General features: G+C 56.7%; 1 protein-coding gene across 4 annotated transcripts in view; it reads left to right on the forward strand.

Moving 5' to 3' along the window:
• The window catches only part of NCOA1 (nuclear receptor coactivator 1), a 151,167-nt gene that overhangs the window by 120,776 nt on the left and 2,993 nt on the right, over positions 1 to 27,398 (forward strand). For all 4 annotated transcript variants that reach the window (XM_084284549.1, XM_084284550.1, XM_084284552.1 and 1 more), the window contains exons 6-19: positions 837 to 1,014; positions 3,623 to 3,802; positions 4,859 to 4,954; positions 6,024 to 6,164; positions 7,013 to 7,160; positions 7,761 to 9,120; positions 13,438 to 13,612; positions 14,469 to 14,654; positions 17,027 to 17,153; positions 21,055 to 21,223; positions 23,559 to 23,876; positions 24,010 to 24,111; positions 25,020 to 25,419; positions 26,392 to 26,566. In XM_084284549.1, the coding sequence (XP_084140675.1) occupies positions 837 to 1,014; positions 3,623 to 3,802; positions 4,859 to 4,954; positions 6,024 to 6,164; positions 7,013 to 7,160; positions 7,761 to 9,120; positions 13,438 to 13,612; positions 14,469 to 14,654; positions 17,027 to 17,153; positions 21,055 to 21,223; positions 23,559 to 23,876; positions 24,010 to 24,111; positions 25,020 to 25,419; positions 26,392 to 26,566 (3,755 nt within the window). The remainder of the gene's footprint in view (positions 1 to 836; positions 1,015 to 3,622; positions 3,803 to 4,858; positions 4,955 to 6,023; positions 6,165 to 7,012; positions 7,161 to 7,760; positions 9,121 to 13,437; positions 13,613 to 14,468; positions 14,655 to 17,026; positions 17,154 to 21,054; positions 21,224 to 23,558; positions 23,877 to 24,009; positions 24,112 to 25,019; positions 25,420 to 26,391; positions 26,567 to 27,398) is intronic.

The following is a 27,398-nucleotide window of genomic DNA, read 5'->3' on the forward strand; positions in this document are numbered from 1 at the left end:
TGTGACAAGTTTCCCGTGTCCCCGGGCACCTCTTGCCCTGGGATGTGGCCAGGTCCGGCTGCAGGATCAGAGCTCGCCGGTGACGGTAGGGGAGGTAGAAATTAAACTCCAGGAGGGTGAAAATCAAATCCTGCCCCATGTGAATTCATCATTTCAGCCGATTTCACGTGCCTTAAAAAGTGCGAATCAGCGCTCAGCCTTCTCGAGGGCTCCTCGCAGAAGCACCGGGCTCTGCAGCTCCGAGCTCATTGCGGAGCACCAGAAAGCAGGGAGCTAAAAACCTTCAGCGTGTCCTCGTTACAGGCAGCAAAAGAGCTCCCGTGCTGCGTGGCTGGGGCTGGCTCACGCTCGTCCTCATCCGCTCGATGGCAGGAGTTTGCCACTTGCATCCTAAATGCACGAAAAAAAAAAAAAAGTTATTCTGCAAGAGGCGAGGGCTCTGCACTTCTTGGGCTGCAATTAAATACATCGGGCATGTGCTTAACTTCAACGTCTTGCCAAATCAGAGTCTTCCGGACAGCTCTGGCCCTCGGAAAAGGTTTGTTTATGGGCTGCTGGCACACGACGTGGAAGCGGAGACGTCCTCGGCGCAGCCTGCAGACCTCATGTTTAAGCAAACGTGCTGTTATTTGAGCTCGGGTGCAGGACCCGCAGTGGTTCTGAACTCGCTCCTTCCCGTTAGTGCGTTAGTTGGTGTAAAACAATCGCTGATTGGGGAAAAGAGGGAAAAAACAGTGAACAAAAGTGTTCTCAGAGTGCCTCCACGGCACAGGACCTTGCTGTCCAGTCCCTGTCTCACTGCAGGCACCCGCTGACCACCTTTTCTCCCCTTGCAGGCGTTAGACGGCTTCTTCTTCGTCGTGAACCGCGAGGGGAGGATCGTCTTCGTCTCCGAGAACGTCACCAGCTACCTGGGCTACAACCAGGAGGAGCTCATGAACACCAGCGTCTACAGCATCCTGCACGTGGGGGATCACGCCGAGTTCGTCAAGAACCTGTTGCCCAAATCCCTAGGTAAGAAAAGCCTTTGAGCTGGGTTTTTCCTCCCTTCTTCCACAGGAGCTTTGCTCCGTTTTTGGCTTTCAGTTCTGCAGTGTTAGGTCATGGTTTGACCTGGGAGGTGCTGAGCTCGGGCTGTTTCTCAAATAATTATCGCTGGTGCTCGGAGAATGCTGCTTAAAATGCTCCTGTGCCTCCAGTGGAGCTGGCCTGGTGGTGACCAGCACTGGTAAATTGTTTTTTTGGGCACTGAAATTGAGATATGGCCTACCCAGGTCGTGAACCATAAACCTTTACCTGCCGAAATACATCTCTAATATCCTATTTATGAACAAACAGCAGTCCTGGTGGATGGCAGTCTGAAAGTAACCTTCTCTTGGACTTCTTCTGCTAACAAAACCCGTGTGTTTGGTGCTGCAGCTCGGCGGTGAGCCTCCACAGAGCCAAAATGAGGGGCTCGCTTCTCCCAGTTCCTTTAGGGTTTTCTCCTAAATGGAGGGGCTTTGTTCCTGGCTGCTTTCAGAGCCCCTAAGTGGCTGCCCTTTGGGAAGTCTTTGCTGGATCTACCTGGTGCAAAAGCCTCAGAGTTTCTCTGCCTTCCATCTTCCACACTGGGACACCGACAGCTGGAAGTGTCACCCCACGAAGGCACACGCACGGCGTTCGAGGCAATTGAAGGAGAAGCTTTTACTCCTTGGCTTCACGCAGGCATTTCCTCGGGCTCTCAGAGGATGCTCTCGTGCAGAAGAAGGAGCTGCAGAGGCTGCGTGCGCTCAGACGGGTGGCAATGCAGTTCTGCAAGCAGTGCTGAGCTGAAAGCTTCAAGAAACAGCCTGAGCTCAAAGCAGCCCGAGCAGGGATTCAGGGCTGGAGCTGCCCAACGAAATGCAGGGGATGTTTTGCCCACGGAGAGGGGCTTTTCTCTGCCATCCTCCTCCCCACAGCCAAAAGCTCTGCACCCAACATCAGAAGGATAAGGCAGGGGAGGCACGCTGAGCTGTGATACCTCACCCAGCGACACCTCTGGGGAAATAACCGTGATGATCAAAACGAAGACGAGCCTTTTCCAAACAGCTCGACTTAGAAATAGGGCTTTTTTTTTTTTTTTTTTGAAATCCACAGTTGTCTTCCTTCGGGGTAAATGCAGTGATGGTTTTAACCACCTGTACCTACGGCCGCGCGTCAGTTTGAGCCCGTGGAACTTCAGGCTTTGTCTCTTCCCTGCGGTTACCCAGCTGAAGGCTGGGAACAGCTGTGTGTTTTCTTCCACTCGGATGTTACAAGCCCCTTGGCTCTTCTGGCAGATCAGGTTAGAAGAGCTTCTTTATCTGCTGGTGGCAGAATCGCTTCGATGGACTATGGATATTGGCGGAGATGTTGGAGAGGGGTTAGCAAGGCGAGCCTTCCAACAGGTGTCTGCAAGTTTATGGGGAAAAAAACAGGTTATGGGAAAAAATCAAAGCCAATTCAGCAGCTTTACCAAAAAACAGAGGTTTAAATTCCAGGTTTTTGTCATTCTGAGACAGCCAGGTAAAGTTAGCAGGATGTTAGAATGGGCGCAAGAGCCCATTCCAGCTCCAAAAGTGACTTTTTACAGCTGAATTATCCTTCAGACGCGCTGCTTGATGACAGAAACGTTGACCTGACTGTAACTGCGTGGTCAGGAAACCTGGGATGTGCCACGGTGGTTAAAGCACTTCCGAGGAAAGCCAGGGGAAGTTTTAATTGCTGCGTGCTGCGCCGCTGTGAAATCGCGGTGAGGCTCCTCGTGGGCTGGAGGCGGCAGCAGCCGCTTGGACCAGCACCAGAAGGTCTCGTTGTGGTGAGAGCAGTGGGTGACTCGCCTTTCCTTCAGCCCCAGAAATGAGAAGGAAGAGGAATTCCACCTCTGTGGGGATGCCCAGCTGGAAGCTGGCTTGCTGCAGACGTCCCAGGAGCTTCATTTCAGGAGGATTTCCAGCACAACGGCAGAAGTCAGGAGTCGTCCCAGGCTCTGGAAGTGTCTCAGCCACCCGGTGCCTCAGTTTCCCTGTGTATGGGATGGAGATGACAATGTCTATCAGCTGTGTGCAGAGAAATTCATTAATATCAGCGTGATGGCTCTCACGATGATGTTCTGACCTCAGTCTGGGTTCTAGGTACTCTTATTGCCTGTCCAGGATCATAAACTTGTTCCTTGGGTCTTTGGCAGGCTCACCAGCCATCCCATAACTGGGGTATCCCAGGCTGTGACGCTGCTTCTCCTCCAGGCTGAATTCAGCAGAGCTTTTCCCTTCTCACCTGGAGATTTCCTCTGCAGAAAGCAGCAGCTGGCAGAAAATCCGGCCGTGGTCCCACCGACATCGCTCTCTGCTTCTTCTGCTTCCTGGTGGGGATGGGGACCACGGCTGCCGTGCCAAGGTTTGTTGGGAAGAGAGACAACGTGCAGCCGTGCCTCAGGATCGTGATGCTTTCATATCCCCCAGCAACCTGGGGCAATGTGGGCACAGCCTGGGCTGGTGCAAACCCTGCTCCGCGGTCAGGATCAGAGCTCTGAGCCGTGGCGCCTCGTCCTGGCAATATTTATGCAGAGATGTGACGTGTAACACCCCTTCTTCTCCTCCTTTCTCCCTCTCTGCCCCAGTAAACGGAGTTCCTTGGCCTCAAGAAGCGACGCGGCGCAACAGCCACACCTTCAGCTGCAGGATGCTGATCCGGCCGCCCGACGAGCCGGGAGCGGAGAACCAGGAGGCTCGCCAGCGCTACGAGGTGATGCAGTGCTTCACCGTGTCCCAGCCCAAGTCCTTCAAGGAGGAAGGAGAAGGTAGGGCACAGCATCCTGTACTTCCAGCCCTGGGAAGGAGGCAGGGACGAGCTGCCCCTTCAGAAATTTACTCGCTCCCCAAAAAATGGGTGGGCTGATTTTGGAAGGGGCTTTGCTGAGGGATGCAGGGTGTGTGTGTGGACACTGCGGGTACCAGCGATGCTCTGGGGGCTGCTTCCAGCTCCCTTTCCCTCTCAGTGGGTGCTGTCCAGCCAACAAAGCTTCCCTGGCTCTCCAGAAGCAGCCTCTGGTCTTGCTTAAGGAAGGAGAAATGTCATTTCATTACTAAATAAACCTCTCTGGCTGCACAACCCTCACCTGCTGAGCTTTTTCTCAGCTGGCTGAAAAGGGGAAGGTTTTGGGGTGAGCCCGAGGTGTCGTTGCACCCTAACTCATAGCAAGTGGGATAGGTGCCCAAAAACACCCTCCAGAGCATTCCCAGCCCCGGGAGCTGCCGAGCACCGTGCTGCCGGCCTGGTTTCAGCCAAATTTCAGGTTTCAGATCCCCGCAGGGACTTGGGCCAGGCAGGGTCACCCCAGCAGCAGCAGCAGGGCTGCTTCCTTCCTTCCTTCCACTGCTGGGGCGCGGAGCTTGAGAGCAGAGGAGCTTCCCTGCAGATGCCATAACTCTCCTTTCTGTGTACCAGCTATTATTTTCCAGCACATTAGCTGAATTAATCCACTGCGGTTTACACAGGAGATCATGACTGGAAGGAATAAATTATGGTATTTTATGACCAAATACTTTGCCTGAAGCCGACAGTTGCTGGCTTTTAGCGCTGCCTTTTATTGTACGATCCTGCCAGATCCAAAAAGCCTTTACAATTAATTTCTCCGAACACTGGGAACCTCTCTCCTCCAGCAAACTTTACAGAGTTTCGAGACAGCCTCCGTGCTTTGAAGGGCTGGAGGACTGCTCGGGGTGAACGCTTCCCGGGCAGGACGTGGCAGTCGAGCACCGCAGAGCTGTTTTAATTAAAATTCGGAGTTGCAGGCGGTGGCTGTGAGGTCTGACTTTCACGTTCCTCGTCCCTTCTCCTTCTTCTGCTTTGGCAGATTTCCAGTCATGCCTGATCTGCATCGCGAGGAGATTACCCCGGCCGGCAGCCGTCGCCCCTTCCGAATCCTTCGTGACCAAGCAAGACACCACAGGTAATGCCCGAGCTGGGGCTGTTGGAGCTCCTCCTGCCTGGCAGCGTCCTTCCCGAGCTGTCCCTGCTGCTGTCCCCACGCTGTGTCCCGAAGGATGCTCTGCTGCATCCCACCTCCTTCACACAACGCGTCCCAGCGCTCTCCCGAGGCTTTGGGGAGGGTGCTGAAGCCTGGGAGATGCTGGGAAGTGCTGGATTTGGTGCTTTCCTCAGCCTGCCCAAGGAAACCTGGGCTTGTGTCCCTTGGAGGCGTGTTCTGGGTGCAGGATGTAGTCCTAAAGTGGTGCTGGGCTGTAGCTCGCATTGCTTCAGGGCTTGGAGTGAGAGCGAGCTCCGTACAGCTCCACCCAGCAGGCTACTGGGAGCGGTGTGGGTGGCACTGGGACCTGGAGGTGTCCTCCTCCCCTCCTTCTGGGTTTTTGTGGCACCTCCTGTTTTTTTTTTTGGCACCTCAGCTGTTGGGATGTGTCGTACACACAGCCCCTCTCCACTCTTTAATATGGGGGTGCGTCGAGGTTGCTGTTTGATCGGGGTAAAACAGTGATCACCTTTCAGATTTCAGTTTGCTCTCAGCCAAATATTGCTTTCAGCTTTACCGTAGCCATTCTGGTGACTCTTTCTGATATTTAATCATCGCCGTGGACTTCCCTGCAGCCTGTGAATCCTTAAAGACTGCTTCCCAGCTCTCTGCTACCCATCCTGTGCTGGAATACCAGCCAGCTTTGCCAGGCTGCTTGATTTTGGTCTCGACAAGGGAGAAAACAAAGCGGGCACGGCTGGGGAGGGAGGCTGGCAGGGTGCCGGGGGATTTGGGGACCTCAGCGGTGAGGGTGACTTCCCCTGGAGGTCTTGTGGATGAGGATGAGGTGTCCATACTGGGATTCTCCTTCTCAGGGCCACGTTTCTGGCTCTGGTCCCCAGCACAGCTCCAATGCTCAGCACCAGGGGCTCAGCCTCAAGCTCAGCTCCTACAGCAGCTCCCACCCTCTTTCACGGTCAAGCTCGTGAGGGATGTGTTCTGCAGCCCTGCTGTGCTCGAGTAACGTCCCTTTTCTCTCTCCTCCCCCCAGGTAAAATCATCTCCATCGACACCAGCTCCCTGAGAGCCGCCGGCAGGACGGGCTGGGAGGATTTAGTGCGGAAATGCATCTACGCTTTCTTCCAGCCCCAGGGCAGAGAGCCATCTTACGCCAAGCAGCTATTTCAAGAAGGTAACGGGCTCCTCTCCCCGGCTCTCTCCCTCTCGTGCTGAGCGGCGGTAGCTGCAGCCCGAGGCTGATGCGTGGCCCTCGCTGCTGGGGAAGGGCTTTCTGCAAAAACAAACACCGCAAGGATAAGCGCCGGGTGCCAGAGGGAGAGGGGAGACGGCTGAGCAGCGCTGGATTTGCTCCTCCAGCCGCAGAGGAGCAGAGCTGGCCCAGCAGGAGGTTCCCTCGCACCCCTCAGGAAATTACAGAACGGAGGCACATTTCCACGGGCCAGATTTGGGCGTTAAGTCGAGCTAAATGTGATTTTTTTTTTTCCCTGTGCCATATGCAAATGCCATCCCCGGTGTCTCAGCGGAAGAAGTTTATGCTTCTTCACGCTCTGTCGGCGAGGATGCTCGCAAAAAGGATGTCAGGACGGCGGGAGGTAGCACGGGCAGGTTGCCTGAGCTTCTGGAGAGGTTTCATTCAGGCAGGGCTGCAGTAGAAGCATCCTGCTGCGTACTGCACGCTGGACATGCAGTGATGGCCCCTCTTAAGCTCTGAACGCTCGAGGATGGTGCTCAGCGGGTTTAGGGTGGTGTGAAAGGGTGAAAAAAGAGCTGGGAGAATAAGTGAAGCACCGTGGGCTGGCCACGGGGTTATTCTGGCCTCTTTTATTCACTTGGAAGCAGCTGGGTCTAAGGGGTTAGCAAAAACGCAGCGTATGATTTTGGGCTGCTGTGAAGCTGCTCGTGTCCCCGCGTTGCCCCAGGCTTTTTTTTTTTCCTTCCCCCATCCTCTTCCTGATGTTTTCGGTGGTTCTGCTCGGGTTCCTAAGGGCCTTTTGTGTCTTTTTGGGCTGTCTCCCTCAGTGATGACCCGCGGCACGGCCTTCAGCCCCTCGTACCGATTCACCCTGAGCGACGGCACGGTGCTCAGCGCCCACACCAAGTGCAAGCTCTGCTACCCCTCCAGTCCCGAAATGCAGCCCTTCATCATGGGCATCCACGTCATCGACAGGTAGGTTTATGGCCTTGGTTTGGAGCTGCGAACCCCGTAGGGGGATCCAAGCCCAAACGGCAGCACCACAGCAGGGTTTTGTTGGTGATGGGCCATTTTGCAAAGAGGCAGCGCTGGGCGTTCAGGTAGAGCTTTACAGGCACGCCTGAGATTTCTGCCTTGCCCTGGAGAACTTCGAGAAAATATTTCGGGAGGGAGAGGCTCGGAAGAACTGGCTGAGCAGGGTGAGGTGAGGCTGCGGACCTGGGCTGTGCAGGAGAGACGGGAGGAGGTCGGGGTGGAAGGGAAGGGTAGAGGAGCTCGGAGCGTAGGACCTGGAGGAGGTGATGCCTGCAGGACTGAGCCGGGAGCGGCCGTGCTCCAGCCTTGTGGCACCTTTCTGGGAGGTGGTAAAGCTGCTGCCCTCCTCCCACGCTTGTTGACGTGGATCCAGGGTTTGCAAGCTGCTGCTCTCCAGGCTTCAGATCTCTGCAGAACAAAACCAAAAAAAAAAAAAAAAAAAAAAAAAGGGGGTGGCAGGAACTGTCTGAGCAATAGCGAAGGTTTGAGCAAAGCCTCTTGTTGACCCTTCCTTCCCTTTTCCCCTTTTTTCTCCGGCAGGGATCACGGCATGCTGTCTCCCCAGGAGAACACTAACTCGGTGATGGCTCTGCCCCGGGTCAGCCCCTCGCTGAACCCCAGCATCTCCCCGGGGCAAGGCATGGCCCTGCCTCCCTCCATCCCTCCCTCCAACGGCAGCATGCTGGCCACCGCCGGCAACCAGCAGCAGCCCGGCCCCGGCCTCCACAGCAGCAACTCCAGCAGCAGCCAAACCAGCTTTGGGTGTTCGCCTGGGAACCAGATCGGTGCCAACGTTGCCTTAAGCCAGGGACAAGCCGGTCCCCAGAACAGTAACCACACTTTAAACCTCAATAGCTCCCCCATGAACAGCCCAGGGATTACCCCGCCGCAGTTCATGTCTCCTAGGCACCGGGTCAGCCCGGGACTGGTACCCCGGCCCAGGGGGCCCAGTAATCCTTTCTCCCCCCCCATGCCCACCATGCACTCCCCCGTGGGCATGGCAAACAGCGGCTGCGGCGGCGCTGGCGGCGGGGGCGGCAGCGGTGGCTCCAGGTCCTTTCCCAACGCCCCCATGAACTCTATGCAGGGGCTTAACGAGGGGGCCAGCACGCCGGTGGGCTACTCCACGCCGCCCCCCGTGCTGCGACAGCTCGGCTCGCAGAGCTCCCCCGGCCGGCTCGGCATGCAGCCCATGAAAACGGAGTCGAAGGACAGCAAGGAGATCGCCTCCATCCTGAGCGAGATGATCCAGTCCGACGGCGGCGCGGGCGACGGCAAGCCGCTGGATTCCTCGGGGATGCTGCACGGCGGCGAGAGGCTCGCCGAGGGGGAGAGCAAGTGCTCGCAAGCCACCAGCCACAAGCTGGTCCAGCTGCTGGCCACCACGGCGGAGCAGCAGCTTCGGCACGCCGACGCGGACACGAGCTGCAAAGATTCGCTCGCCTGCGCCGGCGCCCCCGGCACTTTGGCCGCCGGCAACCCTCCGAGCAGCACCTGCCCCTCCTCGCATAGCTCGCTGACCGAGCGGCACAAGATTTTGCATAGACTCCTTCAGGAGGGCAGCCCTTCGGACATTACCACCCTGGCCATGGAGCACGAGAAAAAGGACAGCGTCCCCAACCCCGCCACCACCCCCACGGCTCAGAGCCAGCTCCCGGGCAACCCAGAAATCAAGCTGGAGCCGGAGGCGCTGAAGAAAAAAGATGTCAAGGATCACCAGCTCCTGCGCTACCTGCTCGACAAGGACGAGAAGGAGCTCGCCGCCGCCCCGGCCCTCAGCCTGGACGACGTGAAGGTGAAGGTGGAGAAGACGGAGCAGATGGAGCCCTGCAACACCGCCCCGGTGCCGCTGGCCAAGCCTCCGGCTGCAGAGGAGGTGAAGCTGGAGTCCCAGGGCCAGGTGAGTCCATGCCAGTGAGATAGATGCTCGCCGTCGGCATCCTCACAGCTTTTGGGGTCGGCGCTGCCAAAAAGTCTTTTTTTTTTTAGTGTTTTGCCCCATTGCGCCCCCAGCAAGAAGGCGTGGGTGAGGTGTCACCCTCTCCAGCGGTGCCACCTCCTCCAGCGCCGGTGCCGTGCCCTGTGGTCTGGGTGCTTCACATTTTGGCAACCCCGACCTTCGAGGCAATGGCGAGGGAGGAGGGAAGAGGCTTCGGCGAGGTGTATAAAAAGGAGAAAGAACCGGTGCTCCTTGCTGCAGGTGGTGGGCCTGAATGGAGAGGAGGCCATGTGCGCCTTGCCAAGTGAAAGGCTTCTTAATTCTGCATCTCTGGGCACATTCAGGGCTCGCGTCCCTGGGAATTTTCAATCTGTTGCCCTCTTGTTGGCTGAGATTAGCAATTATACGGGCCTTTTAGTTATCCTAAAAGTATTATTAAATTGAATAATCCAGCGACAGATCTCTGCAATAGAGATTTGAGCGTATAAATATTCATTACATGCGGCTCTGAATGGGAGAGATTTCTTATTTTTGAAAGCCGGGGGAGATGGTAACATGGATAAGGCTGCTTAATCCTTTTTAAGCGACGAGAACAGAGAGGCTGACATTCGGAGCCAGGCTGATAGCCTGCTCACCGACTGTGTCAAATAAGGCTGCAGAGCCTGAGAGATACAGAACGAAGAGCCTGGAATGGTAAGCACATGACACGGCTCTTAATAAGGTCAAGGGCCTTATTATATTATATATATTATGGATATTATGTTATTTATATTATATTATTTATAATATTATATTATATGTCATACTTATCATTATTATATATCACATATCACACATCACACATCACATATCACACATCACACATCACATATCACATATCCTATATCCTATATCACATATCACATATCACATATCCTATATCCTATATCCTATATCACATATCCTATATCCTATATCCTTTATCCTATATCCTTTATCCTATATTTGCTTCGCCGGGGAGCTGCGGTCAGCGATGCTGCAGGAAAACAGGAATCTCCCCCCTTACTTCTTCCTCACCCTGCTCTCCTGGTGGCATCCGCTCGCAGGACACCCCAGCCCCGTCCCCCCTCATCGTCTCCCTTTTGGGAGCTGTCATCTAGACGGGTGCAGTTTGCCTCTGAAGACCCAAGTCGAGATGTGTTATCCAGCCTCTGCCATCCACTTTTGGGACGCCGCTGTAGGGTTGGGAGCAGCACAGGGCTGCACCGTGCCCGCTGCGGGGCTCCAGAAAGCAGAAAAGGGCTTGGGCTCGGAGGACTTGGAGCCTGGCCGTGTTTATAAGCCCCTCTTCTCCGCTTTTGGAAGCGAGCTGGCGTTTTTGGATTCATTCGTGGCTTTTCCTTTCCAAGCATCTCTCCCCAAACAGCTGGAAAATGTCAGGGCTTGTACGTCGGACCGTAACGAGCGCTTCCAAAGAGTTAATAAAAGAGGCTGGAGAGGGTTTGTGGAGTCTTAAAGCGCGTGTTCGAAGGAGTGAACAACCCTTAAACTGCTCAGCATCTGAGCGCAGGGTTCAGCCTCCACATGGTTTCTGTTAGTTAGATGGCCTGGGCGAGGCGTGGGGAGGGGGAGCTGCCATTTCAGATAAAATCTAGCACTTCCCTGGGATTTTTGTTTTCCTGTCTGCGTTGAAATAGCAATTAGGAACGACATGACGGTGAGGCACACTCCGCAGCCTGCCGCCGGCCTCCTGGCAATTATTTCTTTTCCGGATTTATCCTCTGGAAACGCCACGAGTTAGCTGGGAGCCACCTGTTCTGGGAGCGAGAGCGAGAAGTGGTTGAGCGGGGCTCGTTGCTAGAAGGAATTTCAAGAGTTAAAAAAAAATACAGAAGAAAAGACAAGGGATTAGAAAGTCTCTCAGTCCTTTTGCTCGAAGGCATGAGCTGAACTCCAGGTAGGTTTAGAGGAAATTCTCCTGCAGGTCAGCTTGCCCCTTCCACCTGCCCTCTGCACTGTGCCTGGGAGCACTCAGCTCCTCCACCCGGCGTGCACCGAGCTGGGGCCGGCCTTAGAGAGAATCCCAAACCAAAGATTTATCTTCTTCACTTGTTTTTTTTTGCTTTCTGAATCTTTGCATTTCTCCAAAAGGAAAAAAAAAAAAAAGGAGGCACGATAACACGATAACAGTCAGAGATCCTCACGGAAATCGGTGCCTCCTGGCACGGGGGCTTTGCAGAAAATTCCAATTAGCTGAAGCTTGCGATAAAATCGTGGGATTGGAAATGAGGATCCTGACCTTGACGAATTTCTGATCGGATCCTGCCTCGTAATCATTTCTGGGAAGACAACCTCGCTCCTTTTGCTGTGAGGCACCCCGTGCACCTCCAGGATCGCTTCCCGGGCTCACAGGGATGAGGATGAGGATGCTCAGGGATGCTCAGGGATGCTCAGGGATGCTCCGTTCTGTTTGCAGCTCGCTCCATACCAGGTCTCCCAGCCAGCCAACACCCTGCTTTATGCCTTTTTCTCCTCCATGTGCCTTTTTCCCCAGCCTTTTGCTCACCCTCCTTGCTGCACGAATAACCTCATGCCCAGCCTGATGCCTCTTCGAGTTGAAAACTTGAGGAACTCCACCAGAAAATAGGGTTTATCATGAAAACCCCATTGCAAACCCAAGCACAGCTCTGCTTGGGTTCGGGAGGGATGGAGCTGGGTGCCACGGGGCGCAGCGTCACCTGCAGCTTTGCTCTTGGCAAAACGAGGCAAAAGAAGGTAATTTAGTGGATTTTCCTTCATGGGAAACATGCAGGCGTGTTTCAATGCCTTGCTCTGCTGGGTTTCTACCCGACAACACTTCGGTGTCACCCCTTGGTTCGGTGCTTGAGAAACCTCTGGCTTTTTTTTTGTGTGTGTGTGCCCTTCCTCAGAAAGGGGAGGGGAAGCAGGAGCTAATGCAGGCAGACAGAGCTGTCGGCCGCAGTTTTTCTCGCTGCTCTTGAACAAATCCGGAGAGGAGCCTTCGGAGCTGGGCCCGTGGAGAGCGATAACCTTGAACCTGCGCCGGGGAGCCGCCGCAGAGCTTCGTCTCCACCAGCCCCTGCCCGCGGAGGACCCTCCTGGCTTTCGTTTTCCATCCTTTTTTTGCAGCTGCCATGGTGGTTGCAACCCACGCGGGCTGTTTTATGGCCGGGTTGTAAACCACGAGCAAGTAGGATTTGGGAAGGAAGCTCCCGTCGGTGAGGTTTTGCAGGAGGACCTTGGAAAACGGCTCCGTGAGCTTGGGGAGGGCGAAGGGATCCCAGGGCCAGATCCTGGCCTCACCACAGGCTGTGCTGGGAAGCACGCAGGTGTTTTACACCCCTCAGCCTTTAGGAAATTGTCCTGGGCATGGGCTGTCAGCCCCAGCCTCCCATCTCAGGGGACACAGGGCCATAACCTGACAAATTTTTCCGTCTTCTTCCCACGGGAGCCTCAGGTCTGGTATCAAATGCAAAGGTTTTTCCAGGGCTTTCGAGGTGTCTCTTCATTACAACATGTTAATGGCCAGCCTTTCTGAAGGGTGGCTCTTCAGGAAATGATCCATACCCTTAGATTTTCAGATACCTGGTTCCCCTTGAGTCATTTTTTTCCTTTTAGCTCATTTATCTCGGCCCCTGTAATCCCAACCTGCTGCTTCACGGCACCACCAGTACATCCTGCAATGCAAATCCCTTCCCCTTCCCCATTTATTCGAGTCCCCGGGCTAAACATCCCCTCGGCCACTCCCAGGGATGAAGGAGGCAGGAGAAGCCGTGTGATATTTCGATATTTCACTATTTCACCAGCCCACTGATGATAATTACCTGCCCGAGGCGGGCGCAGCTTTGGGCAGTGGTTCCGGAAAGCCACTTCTGCTTTTTGGGCCATTTTTTTTATTATTATCATTTCAGCGTAAGCATGCGGGTATTAACAAAGCAAATGAGCTCCTGTTTTAAATTGCTGCTGGTTAAATACGGCCCTCTCACACTGCTGGGGCAATTAATAATTGTGCTAATTGCAGCGTGCGCTCCTCGGGAAGCTGCAGCCGTAGGTGGTGGGGCACGAGGGGGACAATCCTTGTCCCCGGGCTCCGTGTCCTGCTCGCCAAGCAATACTGGGACATCCGAGGCCCTCGATGCTCATCATTTTTGAAAATAAAGGGCTTTGCTTGGGGCTGGGGGGCAGCGTTTTGGAGCTGTGCGCGTGCGAAAGCAGAGCTCGGTCTTGCTAACGGATGATGGCAGGTTTGCTCACCGACCTGTGCTTTTCTTTCCTCAGTTTGCTGCCGAGCTGGAGCAGCTGGACCAGCTCCTGCCGTCGCTGGAGAAGGCAGCCCAGCTGCCGGGCTTGTGCGGGCCGGAGAGGAGCGAGAGCGGCGTGGCCGTCAAACCCGAAATGCTGACGGCCCCCCTGCAGCCCAGCGCCGCCGCCAGAGCCCCCGCCGGACTCAACCGTAGGTGTCCACGGGGTAAATCCACGGCTCGTCCCCAAACCAGGTCCCTGGGGTGGGAGCAGACATGAGCTGCAGGCACCCAGGGGTGCTGGCATCCTATTCCTGGTTTCAGGGATGCTCAGGGATCTGGGTTTTCCCCCAAAAAGCATTGATGTAAGAGGGTAGGGATAAAGCAGAGGTGTGCCTGGTTGCACGGGCTGAGTACACCCAGGTGTAGCATCAGGACCAGCACAAAGGGGTTAAAAGAAAACAAAAATCCCTGATCTTTCCCCAAAGTGAGCAGTTTGACCCCCAGGAATGAGGATTTACCTCCTGAAGGAGCCCACAAGCAAATCAGAAAAAGGGGGTGTCCTGTAGGAGAAACACAGGTGGGGCCAGTGGCTGTGGCTCCCTGCTGTCCCCATGCCCGTGCCGGGGCTGTAACAGGCACAGCCACCTCCAGCAAATGGGAAAAGCGAGATTTTACCAAAAAGAGCACAAATTGCCCTGTAAAACTGCACCCAGCAGCCTCGCAGCCATCGCGGTGCTGTCGGTTGGAGCTCCCAAATTCCCAAACCTCTTTTTTAAAAATTTTAGATGCCAGCCCTGTCCCCCCCACCTTCCACCCATCTGGTTTATAATTATTTTTTTTTAATGCCCAGCTGACTATGGCTATTTTTTTATACCCAGTTGCTTATTTCTCACTGGAGCTGCTTTTTTTTTTAGCAGTTTTTCGGGTCCCAGCCTGTGTCCCCCTTCCCGATAGGACCCCGAATCCCTCGAGCGCCGCGCGATGCTGCGCCGAGCCCTCGGGCTGAGCCGTCTCGTGACTTTATTTCTTCCTTTGTTCATTTATTTATTTTTCCTGCTTCCCCAGCTCTGAGCAGCGGGCAGGGCGTGCAGCCTGCCCGGGCTCCCTTCGAGTTCTGCGACCCTCTGGAGCCGGCTCAGCTCAGACCCGTGGCTTTCCCTGCCACCAACGGCAGCAGCCCGCGGCCCCGCGCGCCGGCCGAGCAGGGCAGGGGCACAGTGACGGGACCAAACCCCTTCCCTCCCGACACAGGTACGTGCTGCCACAAATATCCACTCGTCTCTACCACCCTCAGGTCGTGCTGAGGCTTTCTGGCAGAAAAAGCAAGGCAAAATGCATTAAAGCACTCAAATTGGGGAGCTTTTTGGGGCAAGGCCACCCCAACGCAAACAGGAAAGCCACAGAGCAGTGGTGCTGCTCAGCGGGTGGGTGCTGCTTGTTCTTTTCTCCCTTTTTACATCGTTATCTCAGACAGAGGAATGATTTTTCTTCCCATACCTGGCCCGCAGAGGCAGGCAGAGGGAACGGCTTTTCTTGCCAGAGCCTCTTGGCCAGGGTTGGGGTTGATTTCCTCGAACCCTGGAGCTCCTGAACTGCTTTTGGGGACACGGAGGAAGGTGACAGGGTGAGGTGAGCGGGTCCTGCTCCTGCCCAGCAGCTCAGCTGAGCAGGTAGGAGGGCTGCAGGAGCAGCAGTGCTGAAATGGCAAAATGCCACCCACCTCCCTCTGCCCCCTTCCTGCAGCCCTGCGGGGTTTTGGGTGCTGCTTCCCTGCTCTCCTCGCTGCATCGAGCGGTGCTAAATGGGACCTGCAGGAGGAACCTCGCAGAAACCCGACGGCCCAGCTCTTCTTTTCCCACAATTGTGCAAGCCACAGCGCGTGCAGGAGCACACCCGCCCCAAATCTTTGTTTTACTCTATTCCCATGCCCCCTTTTTTTTTTACATCCAAGTTTTCCTCCTCCAACAAATCCCCTCCAGGAGAGGCAGGAGCCAGAGCTGTGCTCAGCGTCTGCAGAGGCTGCAGCTTTTTCCTCCTCTCAAACTGCGTTCCTTCCCATTTTTTTGACGCTGCCCCTTTCTTTCCTCGATGCTCCCAGCCCGCTGAGCTGCTCAGCCCTACAATTTCCCTCCCCATTCAGCACGGTGCCCGGCACCAGCCCCGCACGGCTCCCATCCCAGCTTTGCCTTCCCCCTGCTCGAGGCCAACGCACGGCTGCGGGATGACACCCAAATTTCGGGACTGCGTGCGAGCAGCCGGGGCCTGATGTTCTGCTGGGGAAAAAAACTGCAGTTTTCAGCAAAAAATCCCAAACGGGGAACTGTTGTCAGGCGAGCGGGGAAGGGTTGGAGCAACTGCACCGCGGCTGCGCCGAGCTGGCCCCGCTGGAGCTGCTGCTGCCACTGCTTTTAGCTGCCTGTTGCCAAGCAACCTTAAGGCTTTTTTTTAAGACATTTGGAGAAGTAAAGGAGCGCCGCCATGCTGGATGGAGCTCTCCACGTTTCCAGCCCAGAGAGCAGGCTCGGGGCTCTTGGTTTTGGAAATAAAGCCCCCAGCCCAGGCTCGGCCCCTGCCCTGACCAGGCTGGGCTCGGGGTTTCTCTCCCATTCCTTTGGGGAAGCTCTGCCGGTGCCACCTTGCCAAATTTGGGGCTTTTGGCATAGGCTTGGCCACCTGTGGCATATTCCAGAACTGGATTTTTCCCCCGTTTCCATCTGCATGGAGCTCCATGGCCAGCTGAGCCAGGACGCCGTTTGATCCTCAGTCCCAATTCCTATTTCGAAGGGGATGATGTCAGGTCTCCAGCTGCATAAATCTCCCTGTCCCGGGCTCGGGCTCCAAGTTCTGCTGAATTTAATCTAATTGCCTTGGCTCCTTGCCCTGCACAAATTCACTTTTCTCCAAAATAGAGTCAGAAGATGCCGGTGGGTGTGGGCTGCTTCACCCCAAATCCCTGATAGCAACCACCGGCCTTCAGGAATGAGCCCTCTGGCTTGGACTAGATTATGAAAACCTTGCTGGAAATGTTCTGAAAAGAGAAAATTGGATGGGGTGAACATTTCCAGAGCTGGGCAGGGTCTTAGGGGTCTGGTGCGTGCCCAGCAGCTGCGTGGGTGCTCACCCTCTCAGCAGAGACTGTCACAAATCCCCGGCTGGAAGCTGTAGGAGCTCTGACAGGGGACTCCTGCCCCAAGGCACGATGCTTTGGGGTCTTGTCATGCATTACCCAAGCCGTGTGACTTCGTGTCTCTGCTTCCTGACAGCTCCTGTCACTCCTTTTAAAACCCTAAGCCCTCTTTTCCCCTCTTTTATAATTTTTTCCGTGCCGGTGAAAGGATAAAGCCCCCGTGTCGTCCCTGACCCGTCGCAGTGCAATCAGCAGACATGAGCTGCATCATTAATGGGGGCGATTTCGTAGTCCCAAAGCTGAGTTTGGGGTGCTGGGGTGGGACGGTGTGCTCAGCAGCGTGGTGCTCAGTCCCTGCAGGACCTCACCTCGCCAGCATTTTCACCCCAGCAGGTCCGAGCACAGATGGCATCTCTCTGCGCCCCCCTCCAGCCGTGCCCAAGCCCTCCCCGGCACCCTAACCCTAACCCTCCCCAACCCCTTCTTCTCCCCCCAGGAATGTCTGAGCTGGAGATGGGGGTGCCGGATCACCAGTTTGGACAGCCGGGCATGGGGGAGCAGCTCCCGTGGACGGAGAGCAGCATGGCACCCATGAATCGAGGCGCTCTGAGTAAACCCGATGAGTAAGTACCGCGCCTCGGGGGGCTTCCTGAGCTCTGGCAGCACACTGGGATGCTCTGGGGATAGCTGGGATCAATAACTGGGACGTGCCCTGGCTTTGATGAGGGTCTGGAAACCCAGCAAGCACAGGCTGGGAGGTGCTGGGGCTGAGGGAAGTGCAGGATCTGTTTTTTCTCGTGGGATACCCGTGTCGGGAGACACAGATGGTGAGACATCCACGCTGTCTGGACCCAGATAATTCCAAATATCCACGCTGCAAGTCCCCACCGGCCACTCTGGATTAACATTCGCCAGCATCCTTCCTTGGTGGGGTCAGCGGTGGCACCTGGAGAGCCACGGGATGGTTTTGTGGTTTCACCTGGCTTTGCATTCCCACGTGCTTGGCTTCAGCTGAAATAATTACAGGGGTCAAACAACCCCCTGCAGGCCCCTGACCACCTTTTGGGGTCATCATCTGCCCGATGTGCAGCCTCACTCCTTGGTAGGAATGGATGCAGGACACTGCAGGTCAGTTATTTGGGGACGGGAGGCCAGGAGGGTGCTGTAGGTCGGTTATTTTGGGGCCAGGAGGTCAGGAGGATGCTGTAGGTCGGTTATTTTGGGGACAAGAGGCCAGTAGGGTGGGGAGCCCTGCTGATGGAGCTCCGTGCTTGCTGCCCTGCCTCTCAGGGGGCACCTCGAGGTGCTCTCCAAGCCCTCAGCACTGGCAGCAGCACTTTAGAAGGCGAGGATCCTCTTGCCCAAACCCATCCGTGGTTTGTGGAGAGGCAAAACTTGCTCTGCTCATTAAGCAGATGAGCCACGAAGTTCCAGCCACGAAGAGGACGCGTGTCAGAGCTGCCTCTGAGCAAGGCAGGAGCCAAAGATCTTCTTCTAGGAGCTAAATCCGGATGAATTTCGAAAACCTCGTCATTCAGCCCAAGGAGAGGGTCGCCTGAGTGGGCTCTGCTGAAGTTCTGCTCGAACAGCTCGGCTTCTCCTTGCTGGAATGAGATGGGAGAGCAAATAAATCCCCGTTTAATCGAGGAGCAGCGTTTCCATCAGCCCCAGCCCTTGCTGCGAGGAAGCAGCTCCCCTTTTAAACCCTGGTGCTGCCATCACTTCGTCACCAGCTCGAGATCCACAGGGCAGATCTGACGAAGGGCAGAGCAGTTACGAGGATCAACCTTGGTTTTAAGCTCCCTAAAAGCTCCCGAAAACGCTGCTCTACTTGCCTGATCGGGCACAAATGACCTTCCCTTACTCAGCAGCCTCGCGCTCCAAGCACTGAGTCAGGCAGCCGTGCTGGAGTCATTTGTTTCTCCCCAAGCCAGCACAGCTGCGAGGAAGGGGGCTGGATTTTCTCCTGGCTCGAGCAGCAGCAGCAGGATTACGAATTGAGTCAAAGAGCAGGGCCCAGGCTGCTGTCAAGGGCTCGGGACGGGCACGGTAAGGTTACACCTCTGGCAAGGTGCAGGGGCAGCAGATCTTGCACGGTCCCCGGGTGTGCAGAGTGGTTTGGATGGCACCAAAAGGTGCTTTGCTGGTGTTTTGCAAGTTACTCCTTGCTTTTCTCAACCCTGAGGGGGTAGAAAGCAAGCAAAGAGATGCTTGTAGGGCTGGTTGATGCCCGGTGGGGCTTTTTATGGCTCCGTCAGGTCTGTGCTGAAAAGCCCCCAGCAGCAAAGCCAAGCCCCCAGCGTGGTGGGAGCCACCAGTAAAGCCAGGACACAAACTGGGACCACGATCTGACAGCAGGACGAGAGGTGGAGAGGGCTGGTTGTGGTGCTGAGCCCCCGTCCCTCCCCGAATTACGTCTCCAGGGGGACCTGGCTGCGATCTGCACGCTCCCATCTCGCGGCGTGAGCTGCAAAAACCCAGCTTGGGCTCGAGCTGAGGGCAGAGGCGCCCCCAAGGAAAAGCCTCCTGGCTGAGTTTTGCACTAATGATGTGCACCAGCGGTGTTACACTAATAAATATTCGCTAACGAACTTCACTCGGGCTCCAGCCGGGAGGTGCCCGCGGTCCAAGCAGCTGCTGGGTCCTGGGAGGAGACCCCAGCCAGAGCAAGCAGATTTTACGGGGTTGGGAAATGAATTTAAGCTGTGACAAAGCTGCCACACGCGTGTGTGTGTGTCCCCAGGCTGCCAGCTCTCTGCTGGCCTCCTCGTTTTCTCTTCAAGTGGCCCTGTCAAGGCTCAAGGGGTAAAAATTGCCTCCCTAAATGGTGCTACCAGCAGAGATTTTGCCTTGGGGTGTGGAGTTTTTCCAGCGGCGAGCTCCGTCTCAGCTGGAGCCTTGTTCAGCAAGCTGCTGGTGCCCAAATCTCCTGCCTGGCCACGGGGAGCCTCCTCTCCAAGCTCTCCCGTTCCCCAAATCCTCCGGATTTTCGCTTCTCGAGCAGGCAGGACAACCACATCCCCTCTGCTGCGCCTGTGTCGCCGGTGGAAGCGGGGCAGTTGCGCCGCGGAGCGGCTCCAAGGCTCCTTGAACCACGTCCAGGTCTCTCCAGGCTGCTCTCACGCACTCCTCTGATCCTCCCGAGGTGGCCAGGGCACGTGCAGGAGGCAGGAGACCTTTTGGAGCAGCGTTCATGCCACGGGAGGTGTTTTTGGGGACCTCAGGCAGCGTTTGCCGAGCAGCCCAATTCCTCAGCACGGGGCTGAGCTGCGCGGACGAGTCGGGCGCCCCACGTTGGGTGCAGAATCAGGTTTTCACCCTGAAAAAAAGAAGCCAGAACGGCTGTGGTGGATAAAAAACCTCGAAGCACGAAACAAAAAGGACTTTGGTCACCTGCCTGGGGGACACCTGAAGCCCACCGAGCCTGGTGCTGGAGGAGAGGGCGCTGCTGTGGGGTTGGGCTGCAGAGCAGGACTTCTAAGAGGTTTATTTGCTCCCTACAAGTTGTGTCATCCCATGATTTCTTTACAAACCATCTGCCATCTGTGCAGAGCTCTAGCATGGGCCGAAGAGATGTCGCCAACCCGAATTTAGCCTGTTAATGTGGAGGAAACAAGTTTGTCCTCCCCTTTTCTCTGCAGGAGCGATGCATTCGGGCACCGAGCTGTGTTCTTTGGCCTTGGGGCTTCGGGGCTCGGTTTGACACGGAGCAGCACCCGGCAGGGACCTCGGCTGCAGGGCACGAGCCCCACTTTTCACCTCCCTGCCTCCCTCTCTGCGATTTCAGAAATCCCAGCTCCGAGTATTTTCTTTCCCCCCGGCTTAAGCTGCGTGTGTTGGCGGCAGCGCTCTCGGTCAGGTTGGCTCCGGTTCCTTACTGTACATCTGGTCCTCATCTGGAGCTAAAAGGATCAACATGTCTGCTGCTTGGGAACCGCTGGCATGTTCGAGCCCTCTCCTTTTGTGCCTCTCCGCGAGCGTGATGTGCCACGGCTCCCTTCATTGTGTCAGCCCCGGCGAATCCGATCGGCTGCAATTAGTCACGTCATTGGAATGTCTCTCATTACATATTAATCTTATTCCCAAAGAATATCCAGCGAGCCTGTCAGAGATGTTATTTATTTTTATTTTTATTTTATTTTATTTTATTTTATTTTTTTTTTGCAGCTGAAAGGTTCCCTTCGCCTTCAGCTGCTTCGCTCCCAGCTGTCCCAGCGCCTCCCCAGCCTCCCCGTTTTCGTGCCTGCACAAGTTTTTTTTTTGCCCTGCCCAAAGCTCCCGCAGAGCAAAAAGCGCAAAGTTGCACTCCAGAACCCCCCCAAAAACCCCGTCCTGGCTTCGTTCCTCGGAGGATTTGGTGCTGGCAAGCAGCTCGTGGTGCTGTGCGGGGTGGGAAGCCAGCAGCACCCGGCGGAGCGAACCCCGCGCCCGGGGGGGCTCAGCGCCGCTCAGGTTTGGCAGGGCTCAGCCCCGTCACCTCTTGGCCAACGTTCACGTCTCCCCTTTGGCTTCTTGTCCCCGCAGCCCCTGCATCACCTCGCAGCTGGACGAGCTCCTGTGTCCTCCCACCACGCCGGAGGGCCGCAACGACGAGAAAGCCCTGCTCGAGCAGCTCGTCTCCTTCCTGAGCGGCAAAGACGAGACGGAGCTGGCCGAGCTGGACCGAGCCCTTGGCATCGACAAACTGGTGCAGGTAGAAGGGGGAGAAAAAGGGGTTGGGGCCGCTGGGGTTGGGCGGAGAGGGGCCAACACGAGGGCGAAGGAGGATTTCCAGCATCTGCCAACGGGAGGCCAGATGTGAGCGGGAACATCAGACTGGGAGAGGACACCCGATCCGCTGCCATTCCGCTGGAAACGTTGGAAAGCAGCCCCGTGAAACCCAATAGCCCGTTCTGGGCTTTAATTTTTTTTTAAATGGAGTCCCCCCCCGTGAGAAAAGCCAGCCTGAAGGCTGCCATCCCCGCACGGTTCATGTGTCAGGGTGTGTGGGGAGAGCTGGCGGGGCCGTCCCCCTTCCCCGCCGCGCTCGGGGGATGATTTGGAGGAGCCTTCCAGCTGGAGTCCTCCCCCCCCCGGGCAAGAGATTCCTTCAGCCTTAATTGCGCTGCCTAATAATATATCTAATGGCCTGGCTGGTATGAAACCCTGCGGCCGAGATTGGCTTACACTGCAGCTGCCCCTCTGCCTCGGATTTAACCGCAGGAACCAACGCCGGTTTTGCCGCGCTGTCGCCGGCGGCGTTTTGGGACGGTGCCGTGGCCCCCGTTGCAGGCGTTGGCGTCTGAAGGAGCAAGATTTTCCTCAAAAATAGGGCACAGCACAGGGGGAAGCCTGCCTGTAGGAAGAACAGCAAGAGAGGTGGAAGATGGGACGGACGGCTCGGGGTTTTTCGTAGAGCAGGTTCTTTTTCCACGCCGCGTCGTGCTTGCACGCGCCCTTTCTCCAAAACAACCGACCCAACCTGTGCCCTAAAAAAGAAACCCTCTGTGAGCAGATCCCTCCTGGTGCTCTGGGCCTCCTCCTCCACTGCTGAAGCTCAAGGACATCCCAGGAGGTGGCACGTCCCCTTTTCCTGAGGGACCTGGGGGACCCACCAATGATTCCCAAGCCAAGCATTTATTTGCCTTCCAAAACCAGGTCTCTTTTCTCACACCACGCATCCAAAATCAACAAGTGCCTTTTTTTTTTCCCTACAAATGCACTCAGGGGTAGGGAGTTCGGCCCCTCTGGTCCTACCAGAGATGTTCTTGCCAAAGCTGGGTGTTTGCACGGGGCTGGATTTGAGATGTCCCCAAACATCTCCCGGCCGAGGAGCACCTGGCTGGGAGGATTGTCTCATGTTTGGAACCGGCCCCGGTTTTGCTCCCGTCCAGGGATCATTTCATTAATGCGAACCTTGGGCTTTTTCCACGGCTTTGGGTGAACCTCAGAAATATTTGAAGTAGCTGCATGCAAGATTTCCTTTCGGTACACGTTCAGAGAAGCGGTGGCATCATTGTGCAGGAAGAAAACGCGCTGATAGCTCCCCTCCAGGAGATGCTGGTGGCAGGTGGGAGTTCACATCCACCTGGGGACAGCTCGGGGATCTACTCCGACTTCAATTTTTTTGCTTTTTAGGCCCAAATATTTCAGGCTGGCTCTGAGGGCCAAGCGCAGCTGCCTCGAGCCGCGGGCTGGGCTCCGGCAGAGCGGTGCTGGCACCCACGGGCAGGCACACGGTGGCCCTGGGGACAATTTGCCACGTCCCGGGACACGGGTGGCTTCTCTCACCTTTCCTGAGCCCCCTCCTGTGCCTGGTCCCCCCAACATCTCCTTGTTACTGGAGACGTGGTGAGAGGAGGTGCCGGAGGTGTCTGCGCCCCATTTAATCAGGAGGCGGCCGCAAGCTGGGGATTTTGGGGAGAAAAGAGTGAAAAAGGCTCGTTTTGGCAAGCCTGGCTTTGGGGCTGCTGTTTTAGGACCTGAAACCCAGTCCTTGAACCATGCAAATTCCATCTGAATTTCTGGAAGGGAGAGAAAACCAAAAAATTTCCCGTGCTCAGGTCGATCTCCGAGCAGGGTGCGATGCTGTTTGGGCCCTGAGCCCTCCCGAAAAGTCTTTTCTGGGGTCTCTGCTCCAAAGCAAGACGAATTAAATCCCTCCCATCCCTCTGAGGTTTGCAGAGCCCTGGGGAGCGGGCATTTGGGGTAGCCCTTGGGGTAGCACTAGCCCTGCAGCAGCTTGCCCGGGCAGAGCAGCATCTTTTAGGGCGCTTGGCTGGGGCCATCCCCTACACCCAGCCGAGGGATGGGGCTGCAACGCGCAGCACCGCAGCAATTTCTTTCAAATTAAGTAATTTACAGAGAGAAAACCACGAGTGCAGAGCTTTGAGGGTCAATTTGGACAGTGTGAGGGGTTGGGTGGCACGGCGAGCACCTTTCCACCCTCTCCTCCAGCGCGCCGGGCTCAAGCTCATCCGGTCTCCACCGTATGGCTTTTATTTTATTTATTTTATTTCATTTTCTCCTCTCTCTTTTTCCTCCCCCAGGGCGGCGGGCTGGAAGCCCTGACGGAGCGGTTCCAACCCCAGCAAGCCACCCCGCAGCTCCTGATGGAGCAGAAACCCGGCCTCTACCCCCAGCCTTACTCCTCCGCCTCGCCCACCGCCAACCTCCCCGCCGCCTTCCCCGCCATGGTCCGCCAGAAACCGTCCTTCGGCCCCATGCCCGTGCAGGTGCCCCCGCCCCGTGGGGCTTTTCCCACCACCATGGGGGCCATGCAGCCCCGGCAGACGCTCAGCCGGCCCCCCACCGCCCCCAACCAGCTGCGGCTTCAGCTGCAGCAGCGGCTGCAGGGCCAGCAGCAGGTAAAAAAAACCTCCCCCGGTGGCCACGAGGGGATTTAGGGAGCCCGGAGGGTGGGCGGCTCCCGACGTTGGTGTGGCATCTGTATTTTTGGCTGCTCTCCTGACTTTTCTTATTCCGTTTCTCCCCCTCCAGCTGATCCACCAGAACCGGCAGGCGATCCTCAACCAGTTTGCAGCCAGCTCGCCGGTGGGCATCAACATGCGGGCGGGCATGCAGCAGCAGATGACACCCCAGGTAAGGGGGACACGGCACAAGGACATGGTCCCCGGGAGCTCAGGGTGCCCCCATCCCCTCTCCTACGGGCAGAAAAAGCACCCAGCGTGCCAAAATCTGGCTGCTGAGGAGCTGTTTTGGTTTATTTCCCTTTATTCCATCCCCTCCACCTGGGTGAGGTATAAATACCTCGTCACCACCTAGTGCCAACGCGGTTAATTGAGAAGGGTCTCCGGGAAATAGACGGCGTCCTTTAAATGCCAGCATCTCCGGTGGATCTTCGTAATGATCCTACAAATCCCCAGGCCCTAAAGTTCTCGTTTCGCTCCGAATGAAGCGGGTGAAACGTCTGGAGGGGTTGGGAAGCGTGGCTGAGTTTGGGTAACTTCACTCCACGTCTCCGAGAAGCCTTTGGATTTCCCTGGGGAATATCAGACGAGGGCACCCGGCAGTTTCCGTCGCAGCCGATGGCTTTGTCGAGCTCTCGCCGGTTGTGCTGAGGTTTTTGAGGGTGAGGGATGCGAGCAAATCTGGATCAGCCCTGTGGGGAAAAAGCCCAGCACGGAGGGAAGTCTCGGGGGAGGATTTTGGGAGCAGCACGCAGCCGAGAGGTGGAGGGCGGAGATCCCGAGCGTGGGCACGCGAACGGCCCTCGCTGGGAGCCCGAGAAGAGGGTTTTAGGCACAAAAAGGGCTTTTTGCTGCATCCCTCGGATAAAAGGAACGAAATGAGAATGGGGTGGCTCTGCCCTGCCTCTGATCCGCACAACCCAGTGGATTTACAGCCCCCTGGGGCTGCTCCCCTCTTCTTCTCCAGCTTCCCCTCGCAAAATGAGGACGGACACCCCAAACCCAGGGGGAAGGGGAGGGCCGGAGGGTTGTTGCCAGCCATTTGGGGGCTAATTCGGGCATCTCCTTCCCCTCCTACAGCCCCCCCTCAACGCCCAGATGCTGGCCCAGCGCCAACGCGAGCTCTACAGCCAGCAGCACCGGCAGCGGCAGCTGATGCAGCAGCGAGCCCTCCTGATGAGACAGCAGAGCTTCGGCAACAACCTCCCCCCTTCGGCCGGCCTCCCGGTGCAGATGGGGGCCGCCCGGCTTCCCCAAGCCCCCCCGCAGCAGTTCCCTTATCCCCCCAACTACGGTACGAGCCCCGGGAACCCCCCCACCTCCACCAGCCCCTTCTCGCAGCTGGCGTCCAGCCCCGAGGCCGCGCTGGCGAACCGCGGCGCCATGGTCAACAGGGGGATGATGGGCGGCGTCGGCGGGCAGTTCGGCGCCGGGATGACCCCGCAGATGCAGCAGAACATCTTTCAGTATTCGGGTTCAGGTAGGTGAGGCCGGAGGGGGCCCCCCGCCCCGAGCCCCTCTCGGTGTAGGGGAAGGGGTGGTGAGGGTGCGGGGAGGCGCGGCGCGCCGGAGGTGGGCCCCTAGGGGCAGGAGGAACACGGAAATGCTCCCAGAAAAGCCAGGTTTAGCCAAATATCGCAAGGATTGGGTTCTGCGTGCGGTTGTGCCCTGGGTTTTGTCTGCTCTCCTCGGAAAGTGGCGCGGGGGGAGAGGCGGAGGGCACAGCGGTGACCTCGGGGGATGCTGCGGCACCGCGGGCTCCGCTGCTGCCATCTCACACCACGTCTCGCTGCTCTTTCTGCACACCTCTACTAAACCTTTTCTGGTTGAATCTCCAAAAAAAAACCACATCATTTGGCCAAAAAACTCAATTTTATTTTTTTTTTTTGTTTTTACTCTTCCCACCAAACTCAAACCACAAAGCACTCCCCTGAATTGTGCTTCCCTAAACACATAGGCTCGGGATCAGACCAAATCCTTGCCAAGACACCCTAAAGGAGCTGCAGACAGCTCCTGCATCTCTCGTGGGCACAGAGCTCTCATGAAATCCTTGAGATCGAGTAGGAGGGCACGCTAGGTTGGGTGCTTGAAGGTCTTCATGTCATTTTTGGGGTCTCAGCGAGGAGGAAACGGCCGCCCCAGGGCGCAGCAGCCGTGCAGGACCCCCTTAGCCACGACCTTATCGCTGCCCCGGCCGTTCCCCATCCAGGTGTCGTACAAAATAAGGCCAGCAGCCGATGGAAACCACTTGGGGAAGGGGGTTCCCCGCCCGCTCAGCCCTGAAATATTTACGTGGCAGCTGCTGGAAACAAAACCCAGAGAGCCCGGGCCCGAAACTCGCAGCTGCTCCTCCTGCAGCTGCAGGGGGAGGAGGAGGAGGAAACGGGGGCGGGCGGGGGGCACCGCCAGCATCCCACCACCCCCCTGGCTGATGCCCTCTGTCCTTCCCCAGGCATGGGGCAGCAAAACGAGCCCGCCTTCGCCCCCTCGCTCAGCCCCAGCAGCCCCCTGATGTCGCCGCAGCTCCCCCCGTCGCAGAGCCCCATGCTGCAGCCGGCGCCGCCGACCCCGGGCTATCAGTCCCCCGACATGAAGAGCTGGCAGCAAGGAGCCATGGGCAACAGCAAGTAAGGTGGCGGGGATGGGGTGGGGAGGGATTTTTAAGGTGGTTTTTTGTGTTTTTTTTTTTTTGGTTCCTACCCCCGTGAGCCGGGGGCTGCGCGCCCAGGCTCGGGGTGGCCAGAAGCCCGCGGAGCGAGCAGGCGTCGGGCGAGGCACGGAGCAAATTTGGGGTTTTTAATTGTGGCTTAATTATGTGCCACAAAAACAGGTGGATTTAGGAAATGTGGCAATAAAAGGAGCTGTGTGTGGCAGTGCCACTGTGGCCCGTGCTGGTGCCTCTTAAACCAACGCATCCAGCTCTGACTTGGGGGGGTGAAATCATCACATCTGCTGCCTGGTGTTGTGTGCGAGTCAGGTTTGAGCTTCAAATCGCCAGAAACGGGAAAAAGAAACAAACCAAAAGGTGTTGCTTTGGATCTGGGCACAGCTCAGCTAACCTCTCCTGCTCAGGCTGCAGTGAGAGCTTGGGGTCACAAGGACTTTGTAGGGCTTTGTATTTCCTCCAGGCTGCCCCTCGTGGTCCCCCCTTGCCCCCGGTGTCTCTCCTGCCCCACCAGGTCACGCTCAGCAGCCCGGTGCTGCAGCAGGAGCAGGGGGCTGATGTTTCCACCGTGCTCCCCAACCTTCCAGGACATCCCTTGGGTGTTTGCAGCCCCTCTAATGCCACCGTGTCCCTCCCTCCCGCCATCCCAAGGACCTGGGTCCCTGCTTTATGCAGGGAAGAAAGCGAGGAGGCTGCAGGAGCAAAATTTTCGCCCTCTCCCCAAATCCCACACCACCCCCAGCTGCTTGCACACCCAGTGCTGCCTCCGGGGTCTTCATCCCACCCCGAACAGG

This window comes from Netta rufina (genome assembly GCF_964035555.1).
Source record: "Netta rufina genome assembly, chromosome: 3".
Lineage (NCBI taxonomy): Eukaryota > Metazoa > Chordata > Aves > Anseriformes > Anatidae > Netta > Netta rufina.